The sequence below is a fragment of the Thamnophis elegans genome, chromosome 14 (genome assembly GCF_009769535.1).
Source record: "Thamnophis elegans isolate rThaEle1 chromosome 14, rThaEle1.pri, whole genome shotgun sequence".
NCBI lineage: Eukaryota > Metazoa > Chordata > Lepidosauria > Squamata > Colubridae > Thamnophis > Thamnophis elegans.
Window position 1 is genome coordinate 28488972 of NC_045554.1, and position 13376 is coordinate 28502347.

Genomic DNA, 13376 nt, shown 5'->3' on the forward strand with positions numbered 1-13376 from the left:
TATTGTCATGTGCAAAAGGAGGCGGCCTTAACAGCTGCACACCACACCAGGTTGAATGAGAAGGAAGTTTGCACACTGTTGTGATCTTGTAGTTTGACCAGGGAAGATGGAAATGGCTTCACTGTGTTTTGGGCCAGCCAGATGAGGGTTGGCAGATATCTGCCACCAAACCAAATCAATTATCACAACACTCTTAAGTCATCACAAAGACACTAAACTAATGTAAATCGTTCCTTCCAACTCTTGCTATTCCTCTTTCCTTTTCTTAGCAAACAAGGCTCCAGAGGCCAAATTCCTCAAATTTAATCAGATTCCAACTTTTTGGAATATGAGATTATTTGGGTTATGAGCTAAGAGAAATACTGTACTTTAGTTTCTTAAACTACCAAAGTAGTATTCCTGATATTAGTGATTGGATTTGAAAGACAATTAATTTTACTTTTTTAAAAAAAGCATCTTTAAAGTTGTGGGAGCTTCATCACTGGAAACGTTCAAGAAGATTCTGGATTGCCATCTGTCAGAAATGGCGTAGGATCTCCTGCTTGGGTGGAGGTTGGACTAGATGACCTCCAAAGTCCCTTCCGTTAATCTGTTAAATACATGCCAAAAACTGCATGACTTCATGCTTGGCACCAACTTCATGACATTTTACAACAATAGAGTATCTTTTTGCTCTTTCATTTAGAAAGTTTAATGATTAATGTTGAAGAGATATGAAAGGTACAGATGTCACATGTTTTCCCCTTTTCATTTAGTTTGATGATTGCTTCAGCTTGCTGGTTTAAAGGCTGTTCTTTCTTTTCAATTTTGTGGATGTCTCTTTTAAAGAAGACAACATAGGCATAGTTGGCCCTGTTTTCTTTGGGACTTTTTTAAACTATTAAATTGGTTTGTTTTTAAGTTTTACAAAATCCATGCTTTTCCATTTCAGTCCTCATGATTTGCAATCCAGACTTGCTGAGCTCAAAGGCTGGCTAGCTAAAGTGCAGTATGGGTGGGGGGGATTAAATTTACGGAGAATCTTATTTGATTTAATCTTAATTAGGATCCAGCAGGGTGATGATCTACGACAGTGAGGTTCATCCAAACTCCCTGAAATATTTCCTCCAACACACCTCGCAGGATATTGTTGTGGTCAAGAAAAAGCAGAGACCTCAAAGCAAAATCATTGATCATCTTGATCCATAGATAAAATAAATATTATTCTAATGTAAGAAAGAAGGCCCACTGCCCTGGGTCCTCCTGCCATAAACTCCGGGCCAGAGATGGACAGTCCCAGTTTGGTTAGAGAAGGGAGAGCAGAATTCTTCCCCGTAGAGCAGGGGTTTGGACTAGAAGACCTCCAAGGTCCCTTCCAACTCTATTCTGATTGATTGATTAAATTGATTGATTGATTGACTGATGGACATGGGAGAAAGCCCCATTCAACCAGGATGGCAGGTCACCTCGGAGGGAGTCCCCACGCGGGGTGTTTGCAAAACCCAGGGATCTCCACCCTTCCCCCAATCAACGCCACGGAGATCCAACCTGGAGCCCCCCACCTGTTGCTTCCAGCTGTAGAAAATGAGGACCTATGACCAGTCGTGAGGGGGGGGAGGCGACCCCCTCAAACAGCTGCCTGGAGGTCCCCCCAGGACCCCGTTTTCAATCAACGAGACCCCACCACCGGCGCCTCCATTCGCTCCAGGGGGACCAAGTCAGGCTAATGTCGGGGTTGGCTTAGCGTGTAGCCCCTACGGAGCCCAGGGGGCAGCGGGAGCCGCTTGCAAACGCGGGGGCTTTGCGCGCGGCCGCTGAAGCGGCTCCTCTTTGCGCCCCATCCTCACCGCTGCGGCCCGTGCGCAGGATAGGGAGGGGGGGAGGGACGGGCGCTTTGCACACGCCTCGCTGACCTCACGGCCGCTATAAAAAGCCGGCGGCAGGCAGCCCTCCAGCATCTCTGCATCTTTCCTCCGCCTTGGGCTATTTGAGCTCTTTTCGTCTCTCGACTTGTGATGGATCCCCAGAATTGCGGCTGCGCCACCGGTAAGTCTCTGTTTCTGTTTTCCCTCCAGCATGCAGCGGGTTGCATTGCCTTAAGAAAAAACCCTAATCCCCTTCCTTTAGAAACCCCGGTTTGGCGTGTCCGGAATCCTGTAAGCCGGTATTGAGCGCAGGAGATGCGCGCAAATGCTGCGGAGGGAACGTATGGCTCCGCGGCTCCGTTGCTGTCGTTGGGTTGGAGTTGTTGCGGGACCTCGATGGGTTGGGAAAGCAGCGGGGTTTGGTCCCGCTCCGTCCGTGCTGATTACAGATGAACAGAGTTGGAAAGGACTTGTAGGTCATCTAGTCCAGCCCCCCGCCCAAGCAGGAGACCCTACACCGTTTCTGATAAATACGTCTAGTTCTCTTCTTGAAAAGTCTCAAGTAACGAAGCCCCCACAACTTCCGAAGAGTTGTTCTCCAAGAGAGAGACAGTTTCTTCTCCCCAAACCCCATGAACACTTTCTGGAAGTCTGTGTGAGGTCTCTAACGGGGTGTAACCCCCCCCCCCGCACAGAGAGAACAAGGTATCTACCGATACAGAAACAGTTCCCAAAATTCTGTTCTCAGATAAACTTTTTTTTTTTTGGCCAGCTTCCAGGCCAGATAAAATTCGGCAGGCCTTAAGCAACTAAGACTTGCTCATTTGACATCAAAATATAGCATTGAACATTTAATCTGCTCGCTCCTTCTTGGGGTTGCTAGTTATATGCCAAGGATCCAAGACCAGGTTTCTATGGAAGCTCCTGTGGGTAAGAGTGGAAGAAAACCAGTTACTTCTTTTCAAAGGAACTATTGGCCAGAATAGGCAGATTGACTGGCAACATCTTAGTTTCCCCATTTTGGGGAAAAAAACAACAGCCTAATAATAAATTAGTAGTAGGAAAACCAATTTCCCATTCAGAACAGCTGTGAGGAGACTTAGGAAAATGTTCCCAAGTTTTATCCTGTGTCTGAAAGCATTTTTTTTTAATTGGACATTTGAGAAAAGTATCCCTAACAAGTTGGGAGTTTGCAAAAGCTCTTAAAGCAAAATAAGTTTCGGAATTAGAATTGTCATAAAAGGCTGTCAAAAAGGTTCAGAAACAATCTTTCTGCAAAAACTAAACACCATTTCAGTGTAGTGGAGTAGCAGTTTAAATAAATGTAGTCAGGTAGTCCAGGGAAAGGAAATTTATGGGCATCCTAGTTATTTTAAAACCAGGATCTGGGAGATTTTGTTCTCTCTGAAGTTTTTTCTAGTGCACCCACCCAAAAACTCTTCAAACTTAAAAATTATGGTCTACCCAGAGGGGGGAACAACTTCAGGTTAAGCCACCTTTAACCAAGGTTTAACAGACCTCATTAGCCATGATTAACCATGGGTTTTACAGGCTTCCAAAGGCTGGGGTCGCTCACGCCAAAACCAGAACTAAACAAACTCTAGTTTACAGCATGCATTGCCCGCTTAGTCTCAGGCAGCTGCACGGAATAGTGTATAGGAGCTTCTAGTAAAAAGGGTTTGAATCATGGTTGTGGTTTGTGATTATTCTCTTTCAGGCAATGACATTTGTTCTTTCTCTGTTTTAACATTTCAGGCAGCTCCTGCTCCTGCAATGGATCGTGCAAATGCAAAAACTGCAAATGTACTTCGTGCAAAAAAAGTAAGTCTTTTGTTTTCTAGAAAATCAATTGGTTAAAAATGCAAAGGTCAAGGTTTTGAGAAGAAGAGGGGCGGGAACGTTGTAAGTCATCTGATTTGACCCAAGACTTGCAACATAGCCTAAGTTAGGGGTGTCCAAACTTGAGAACTTCTAAGACTTGTGGACATCAACTCCCATGAATAAGAGCATGCATTTAGATATAGAGTGAATGCTCTTGAAAGATATTTTAGTCCATGTAATTGCTCTATGAAGTACCCATTAAAATGGAAACTAAAACTTATATGAGAATGGTTGCAGGATTTGGGTATGTCTGGTCTAGTGAAAAGACATAATAGTAGTGTTCCAATATCTCAGGGGCTGCCACAAAGAAGAGGGGAGTCAAGCTATTCTCAAAGCACCTTGAAGGCAGGTACAAGAAGCAATGGGTGAAAACTAATCCAGGAGAGAAGCAACCTAGAACTAACAGACTATCAACCTTGGAACAACTTGCCTTCAGAAGTTGTGGGTGCTCCATCATTGAGGCTTTTAAGAAGAGACTGGGACAGCCAATTGTCTGAAGTGGTATAGGATCTCCTCCTTGAGTAGGAGCTTGGACTAGATGACCTCCAAGGGCCCTTCCAGCCCAATTCTAAGGTTATATGCAATAGGATGTAGTTTAGGTTTAATCCTACTGCATTCTAGGGAATTTTATTCTGAACAAGAACAACCTAACCAGGTTTATGGATAGGGAAGCTACAATAAAGTCATTGGTTGCACATTTTATTAGGTGTGTAAATTGGGCAAAATATGGGCTGTCCATTTGGCAACTGACCCACATTGAGTTTGAATGTGGGAATCGAACTGTTCAGCGTAGACATTCAGTTTGATCTAGAAAACCCACTTCTACGCCTTCGAGTATCCAAATTGATGCATTGATTACTGTATCCCATTTCTAACAGTTATTTAATCTCCTGTTTTTCTGGCTCTTTCCAGGCTGCTGTTCTTGCTGCCCTGCCAGCTGTGACAACTGTGCAAAAGGCTGTGTCTGCAAAGACCCTTCTCTGAACAAATGCAGCTGCTGCCCCTGAACCCCCCACCCCTCCTCTTTTTGTAATTAGGTTAAATCTGTTGTGCAGTCAAAATGATTTTTTCAGGCTACAGCAACATGTGTTGCCCTTGTTTTTTTAAAAGCCTGAGAGCATGAAAATAAAGCTGACTTCAGACAAAGCATAGTCTGTCTGGGTTTCTTGGGGTGGGTTTTCTTCAAAGTTACTAACCTGGTTTTAAAGGTCATCAGCTACAGTGGAACTCTGGGCAGTCTTTTGAATGTATCTTGGTTTTGTTAAACATGGTGGTCTAAATCAATTTGCAATGTGGTTTGCTTGCTTTTGGGTCCACAGAGTGGATTTTACATACATACATATAAAATATAAATAAATATAAATATCTATTTAGCGTTACAACCCCCGGTATGCCCAAATATGGGAGGAAGTTCACTACTACCATTCTCTGTCCATTGGCTCGTCACAAGAGACCATCCAGACAGAAACCCAATATTTTTACTGTTGCCTTTGTTACAGCACAAATACAACACAAATATAAATATCCTATATATCCTGAACACACACACACACACACAGTGGCTAAGACACTGAGCTTGTCAATCGGAAAGGTCAGCAGTTCGAATCCCTAGTGCTGTGTAACGGAGTGAGCTCCCATTACTTGTCCCAGCTTCTGCCAACCTAGCAGTTCAAAACCATGTAAAAATGCAAGTAGAAAAATAGGGACCACCTTTGGTGGGAAGGTAACAGCGTTCCATGCGCCTTCGGCGTTTAGTCATGCTGGCCACATGACCACAAAGACATCTTCAGACAGCACTGGCTCTTTGGCTTTGAAACAGATGAGTACTGCCCCCTAGAGTAGCACATATGTGAGAGGGCAACCTTTACCTTAATTATTCCTATTCTGCATATCCTGAGCACTAATATTCATTCTCTATAGGACCACACAGTCCTCAACTATCATTAACAGAATAACAGTTGGAAGGGACCTTTGAGGTCTTCTAGTCTAACCCCCTGCTCAAGTAGGAAATCCTATACCATTCCAAACAAATGTCTCTACAATCTCTTTAAAAACCTCCAGTGATGGAGCATTCACAACTTCTGGAGGCCAGCTGTTCTACTGGTTCATTGTTCTCCCTGTTAGGAAGTTTCTCCTTCATTCCAGGTTGCTTCTCTCCTTGATTAGTTTCCATCCACTGCTCCTTGTCCTGCCCTCTGGTGCATTGGAGAAGAAACTGACCCTCTTGGGACAGAAATTTCCATCATAAGTTGGGCAGTTGTAAAATGAGTTATCACAGGACCGGACCTGACCGTTTCTACTTTAAGCGAATCAAATGATGGTTAAAGCAAATTCCCCAATGGGTTTTGTTTGATGAGAACTGGCAAAAAAGGGGGCACAATTGCAATCCTAGGACTACAGGATGCTGCAAATGATTGTCAATGAGAATTGGTTGCCACGGGCTAGAGGTTCAATTCTCAGAATGCTGGCTAGGGAATTCTGGGAGCTGAAGTCCACAGATCTTAAAAGTCACCAAGGCTGGACACCTCTGAGACATAGGATATCTTTGACAATTGTGTGACTGGAGATTTGGAAATCATCTGGCCTTGATTGGGGATGATGGGAGATGTGGTCCGGGCCTACCTGATGGCAAACCACATTGGGGAAGGCAGAATTTGTCAACAGCTTCAGATGCACAATTGAGCCCAATATTTTTGCCAATTGCCAAGTGAGCAATTCTGTTAAGTGAGTTTTGCCTCGTTTTTACGACTCCTCTTGTCCCTTTGTTAACTTGAATCACTGCAGTTGTTAAATCAGTAACACGGTTATTAAGTGAATCTCTTTTCCCCATGGTCGTAAGGTTACAAAAGGGTCATCCCATGGCCCCGTCAGAATTGCAACCATCCAAAATGTGAGTCAGTTGTCAAACATCCAGATATAAATGTTGTGATTGTGGGGATGCGGCAATGGTTGTCAGTGTGAAAAAACATGTCACTTTTTTCAGCTCCATTGTAACTTTGAATGGTCCCTAAATGAATTGTTGTAAGTTGAGGACTACATCATAATTGCACATAAACTTAGAATTGAGCTGGAAGGGACCTTGGAGGTCATCTAGTCCAAGCTCCTACTCAAGAAGGAGACCCTATACTACTTCAGACAATTAGCTGTCCCAGTCTCTTCTTAAAAGCCTCCAGTGATGGAGCAGCCATGACCTCTGGAATCGTGGCACGACAAAACCGCGCTCGACTAAAGCGCGCCCGATTAAACCACGTCGCTGATGTCATCAACAGGGCGACAACAGCGAGCGCGGAGAAAGAAGGGCGCTTTAAATAGCGCTTTGAAAGCAAGCCGATTCAAGTTAAGGTAAGGGTTAGGTTTAGGGTTAGGTTAGGGTTAGGTTAAGGGTTAGGGTTAGGTTTAGGGTTAGGTTAAGGGTTAGGGTAGGGTTAGGTTAAGGGTTAGGGTTAGGGTTAGGTTTAGGGTTAGGTTAAGGGTTAGGATTAGGTTTAGGTTTAGGGTTAGGTTAAGGGTTAGGTTTAGGGTTAGGTTTAGGGTTAGGTTAAGGGTTAGGTTTAGGGTTAGGTTTAGGGTTAGGTTTAGGGTTAGGTTTAGGGTTAGGGTTAGGGTTAGGTTTAGGGGGGTTAGGGTTAGGTTTAGGGGTTAATTTTAGGTTTAGCGTTTACAGTGTGCTTCTGTTTCCGAGCTGTTGTCGCCCTGTGATGACATCAGCTACGCAGTTTCATCGAGCGCCCTTTAGTCGAACGCGGTTTTGTGGTGGAACCCTCTGGAATAGCAGGAAGGGACCTTGGAGGTCTTCTAGTCCAACCCTCTGCTCAAGTAGGAGATTCTATAACCTTTCAGGTAAAGTGCTGTCCCAGCCTCTTCTTTAAAAACCTCCAGTGATGCAAGCACCCACAACTTTTCAAGACAAGCCATTCCACTGCTTGATTGTTCTCACTTTTAGGAAAATTATTAGTTGTAGGTTGCTTCTCTCCTGGATTAGTTTCCACCCATAGCTTCTTGTCCTGGCTGTACTAATTCCTGCATTGCCAATTCATTTTTTTTTTCTGCCCTCTTTCTGCCCTCCCTGCCTTCCTGGGAAGAGTAAGGGCAGCACCTGTTTCTTAAGTAAACAGGTGGGAAACCCAAAGGGCCCAGGAGGGCTCTCCTTAGTCTCATCAACCTAATTACAAACTTGTTCCAAAAACAAGAGAGATGACAGCTTGGGCTGCAGGCAAACAGAGGAACGGTAGGAGGTGGGAAGGAAGTAATCTCTTGAGAGACAAGGTGGCTGAAAACCAGAGAGGCAGACAGGTAAGTTTTCTCTTGGGGGCAGGGATGGCCCTGTGGTGAGATGATAAGCCTACAAGTAGAAGCTTGTCGCTGTATAGCTCAGTATTTCTCGGTCACTTTTAAGATGGATGGACTTCAACTCCCAGAATTCCCCTGTTGCTGAGATTGAGTAACATGAATCTTGAAGGCACCATTTTGGGAAAGAACGTGGTGGAATCCCTACCTGGTCTAGTTTTCACCTGCCTGATAACCGAGAATTGGATCCAAATGGAGGCTTCTGGGAGTTGAAGTCCACACCTCGGTCACTTTTAAGATGGATGGACTTCAACTCCCAGAATTCCCCTGTTGCTGAGATTGAGTAACATGAATCTTGAAGGCACCATTTTGGGAAAGAACGTGGTGGAATCCCTACCTGTCTAGTTTTCACCTGCCTGATAACCGAGAATTGGATCCAAATGGAGGCTTCTGGGAGTTGAAGTCCACACCTCCTAAAGAGGCTGAGGATGAAAAAAAGAAGGAATCTCTTCTTCAACCCCTTGGCCCTGTGGGAAGTTATGAAGCATGTGATCACCTTTTCTGTTCAGGGCTCAAGCCATGTGGTCCTGTCCAACAATAAACCATCTTTCCAAGCAGCCTCCATGTCTCCAGTGTCTTTTTCCCCACTTGGAGCCGAACCCAGAATGACATTTCTTTCATCAACCCTACTGCTTGCAAATCATAAAACTATAAAAACTGCCCAGTTTTGGGGAAAATGGAGGGTGGGAAGGGGAGAACCAGAGGTTGGAAAACTGAACTCTTTCAGGTCCAAAACATAGGAGGAGTGGCTGCAGGATTTGGCTTGGCTAGTCTAGAGAAAAGAAGAATTAGGGATGACACGATGGCAGTCTTCCAGTATTTGAGAGGCTGCCACAAAGAAGAGGGGGTCAATTTATTCTTCAAAGCACCAGAGGGCAGGACAAGAAACAAGGGATGGAAACTAGTCAAGGAGAGAAGCAACCTGAAATTAAGGAGAAATTTCCTAACAGTTTGAGGACAATTAACCAGTGGAACAGCTTGACATTAGAAGTTAGTGGGTGCTCCATCACTGTAGGTTTTTAAGAAGAGACTGGACAATCACTTGTCTGAGATGGTATAGGGTCTCCTGCTTGAGCAGGGGGATGGATTAGAAGACCTCCAAGGTCCCTTCCAACTCTATTCTATCCTAAAAGAAAAAGGGTTATGTGCAGATGGGCACCATTGCCTAGGATTTTCAGTTTTCCCAGCTCCAAAATTGACCAAGGGGTGATCCAGAGGAAAAATAGGTATTCCCCGACTTACGACAGATTCTTTACTGACCATTCAAAGATACAATGGCACTGAAAAAATAGACTTACGACTGTTTTTCACACTTAATGACCATAGCAGCATCCCTATGGTCATGCAAAATGGGGCAGAACTCACTTAACAAAGGTCTCACTTAGCAAACCGAAATCTTGGACTCCATTGTAGTCCGCACCACCCGTATTTTCAATTTATAGGCCACCTAATTGCAAAAGTCACTCCAGAGGGCATTCCAAACTGTTAAAACTCACCTTAAAAGCAATCCAAAAGAAACTTGATAACAAGGAGATAACAAAACATTTCCTTTGGCGGGGTGGGGTGGGGGTGTAACCTGAATTTTAACTTTTTTTTTTTTAAGTGTCTAAAAACCTCAACTGCAGATTTAAAATCACCCAGGTCTGGAAAAGCTAGTTATTTATTAGAACGTTTCCCCAAAGGTGAGAAGGTTGGAGTCCTGTGGCTTGTGTGTGTGTGTGTGTGTGTGTGTTTATTTTATTCAAAGGCAGCTAACAAAATGTCCCACCCCATAACAAAACATGCCCAGGACAACCTTTCAGAACCATGATTAGAAACTGATAAAAATAAAGCACAAAGACCACCAGGGGAAAATGGTAGTTCTTCAAAACAACCAAAATGAAAAAATCCCATTACAATTTCCTAACCATTAGCCAGTGGAACAGCTGGCCACCAGAACTTGTGGGTGCTCCATCACTGGAGGCTTTTAAGAAGAGACTGACAGTCACTTGTCTGGAATGGTATGGGATCTCTTGCTTGAGCAGGGGGGTTGGGCTAGAAGGCCTCCAAGGTTTCTTCTGTTGTGGCCCGCCAGCAGAGCTGGCAGCAGATTCGGACAGTGAGGAAGTTGGGTGGGGGGGAACGACATGGGCCAGTCCTGGAGTCTGGGGAAGGCTCTGATGAGGGCTCTGTGTCGGAGGCAGAGAGGGGGCCAGAGCTGTATTCCAGTATTCAGCTGCCTTCAGAGTCAAACATCAGTGAGGCAGACGAACAACTGGAGCCTGTTCCCAGTGTGCGCATGCACAAAGTTGTCAAACAAAGAGAACAGCTAGGGGACAAGGGTTGACTGGGGAGTAAGGCCACAGGTGGTCAATGAATGGCCCCTCCTAGAGGAAATAAAAAAGGGGGGGAGTGGAGTTTGCAGGAGACCATTAGTTCGCGTCATTGGTTCGTGACTCTCCGAGACTCCTTACCAAGTTCTGCAGATATCCCCCCGGCAGCTCGCCAAGCCAGAGAAGGTCTGTGAATCCTGTGAATCCTCCCTTGAAAGACTTTGCTGGATGTGAATGGGCAGAATTCACAGCAAATTAATAAAGGGTTTTTTGTTGAGACGAGGAGTTTGCTTCAGGCTCTTGGGAAGCCCGGTCAGAACACCTTCCAGCTCTGTTATTCCGTTATTTTAGTAGTATATAGATTTCTTATTACGAGCCGGCCCAGGTAAGGCACGCACAGGACCAGGGAAACGTGCGGGCACCTTCTTGCCAAGGTCACAAGGAACATGGCTTCGGGCTGAGATACAGTTTCTCACAGCTGTATTGCTGCAGTCAGCAACTTAGAGTTGTGAGGGTAATTCTCCAGCAGGATTCAGGTCTTTGGAGGCCCGGGCAAAAGGGAGGGACCATGTGTTTGCAGAGAAATTTGCACAGTGAGGTCGCTGCTCCTCTACAAAGTTCCCATGGGATTTGATGAAAGGGAGGAAGCTTTGAACAACTTTTCTCAAAGGACAGGAGATTTTTTTGCATGCCCTTTCCCAGTGGTATCTGATTCCTGGGGAGGAAAGCTATGGCAAATCTAGAAAGCATACTAAAAAGCAGAGACATCACCCTGCAACAAATGTGTCGTGTGTAGTCAAGGCTATGGTTTTCCCCATTTGCAATGGATGGCCTGTGAAGGTTGGACATAAGAAAGGCGAGCATAACAAGAATGGAGGCCTTTGAACTCTGGTGCTGGAGAAGCACTCCTGCGAGTCCCTGGATTGCAAGGTAGTCCAACTGGTCAGTCCTAGAGGAGATCAACCCTGGCTGTTCTTAAAAGGCCAGATCCTGAAGAGGAAACTCAAAGACTTTGGCCACCTGATGAGAAGGAAGGATTCCCTGGAGAAGAGCCTCATGCTGGGAACGATGGAGGGCAAAAGAAGAAGGGGACGACAGAGAATGAGGTGGCTGGATGGAGTCACTGAAGCAGCAGGCGTGAGCTTAAATGACTCCAGAGAATGGTAGAGGACAGGAAGGCCTGGAGGAATGTTGTCCATGGGGTCGTGATGCGTCTGACATGGCTTTACAACTAACAACAACAAATTCTAACTCTTGTTCAGTTCTTAAAGGGCTAAGGGATTGTGTGTGTGTTTGTGTGTGTGTGAATGAATAACCTGTCTTTGACTGCACTATCATTTCATTGATTGTATGACTATGCAGCCTCCCTGCCTTCTCACCATTCCATTCCATGTTGGGGAGGAAGACAAAAAATGAATTCCTACCAAGTGGCATTTTATTGTTTGATCAAATTTTTATCCCACCTTTATTACTTTATAAGTTACTCAAGGTTGTGAACAAGCCTAAGTCCTCCTCCTTCTCCTATTTGTCCCCATAACAACAACCCTGTGGGTTAGGTTGAAACAGAAGGACTGGTCCAAAGTCACCCAGCCAGTTTCATGTCTAAGGCAGAACTAGAACTCACAATCTCCTGGTGATTGGTCCCAGGACACCCGGCTGATTTTCATGTCTAAAGCAGGACTAGAACTCACATCTCCTTATTTCCATCCCTTGGGAAAAGAATCTCTTTTTAACACTCCAATAAAAGCAATTTTAAAAACCAGTATACAATGCATAAAGAGTATCAATAATCCCTTTGAAACAGAAGTAATCATGATAAACAGCGAAATCCATCCCTACATCAGCTCAACGTAGCCATTATTTTAAAAGAACATTTGATTAAAAACAAGCTGAAATACAAAGCCATATATTTAAATCTAGCTATTAGCTGATTGTGGAGCAGAATCCACAATAACATGCATATGCTGTATTTCAGAAAGTTAGCAAGAGAACATTTGTGTTAATATCGTTTCCTAGCTTTTGGAAGTGATGTTGTTAATAATCGTTTCCTAGCTTTTGGAGTGATGTTCCTACTTGCAGGTAGTTTGCAGGCAGTCTTACTACGAGTTCAAGTCTTACCATAGACTAAAGACATTATTTTCATCCACAAGTACTGGTGCCACCCAGTGGTTACTTTTAGCATGGCAGTTTTGTGCATATCGCTCCCAAACCTTTGTGCCTATCACCAACAGATGCCATGATGCCCAAGGCATCTGAAGGCCAGAGAAGGAATAATGGATGGAAACTGACCAAGGAGAGATTCAACCTAGAAATAAGGAGGAATTTTCTGACAGTGAGAACCATCAACCCATGGAACAGAAGTTGCCTTCAGAAGTTGTGGGAGCTTCATCACTGAGGCTTTCAAGAAGAGACGGACTGTCGTGTCAGAAATGGTATAGGGTCTGCTTGGTCAGGGGTTGGACTAGATGACCTACAAGGTCCCTTCCAACTCTGTAATCTGAACCTGTCTAAGACGATCAAAGGACTGGAGGCTAAAATATACGATGAACGGTTGCAGGAAACTGGGCATGGCTAGTCTAGTGAAGAGAAAGACCAGGGGAGACAGGATAGAAGTCTTCCAATATTTGAGGGGCTGCCACAGAGAGGAAGGGGTCAAGCTATTTTCCAAGCCACCCAAAGGCCAGACAAGGAAGAATGGATGGAAACTGATCAAGGAGAGATTCAACCTGGAAATAAGGAGGAATTTTCTGACAGTGAGAATAATCAACCAGTGGAACAGAAGTTGCATTCGGAAGTTGTGGGAGCTTCATCACTGGAGGCCTCCAAGAGAGTGGACTGCCATCGGTCAGAAATGGTGTAGGGTAGGGGTAGCTTCCAGCTGACTTTACTGCTGGTTCGATGGTGCATGCACTTCGTGCAGAGTTCAAATTTAAAATTGTTCTGCACATGCGCCGAGCTCAAAACCAAGATGCGGCACTGTGGGCGACTGGGC

General features: G+C 44.8%; 1 protein-coding gene across 1 annotated transcript; it reads left to right on the forward strand.

Moving 5' to 3' along the window:
• The first annotated feature begins 1853 nt into the window (after nt 1-1853).
• LOC116518152 (metallothionein-2-like) lies at nt 1854-4874 on the forward strand. The gene is made up of 3 exons (XM_032231428.1): nt 1854-2025; nt 3600-3665; nt 4638-4874. Exons 1-3 carry the CDS (start codon nt 1995-1997, stop codon nt 4730-4732), a joined length of 192 nt encoding a protein of 63 aa, XP_032087319.1. The 5' UTR covers nt 1854-1994; the 3' UTR covers nt 4733-4874.
• The last annotated feature ends 8502 nt before the right edge of the window (nt 4875-13376 follow it).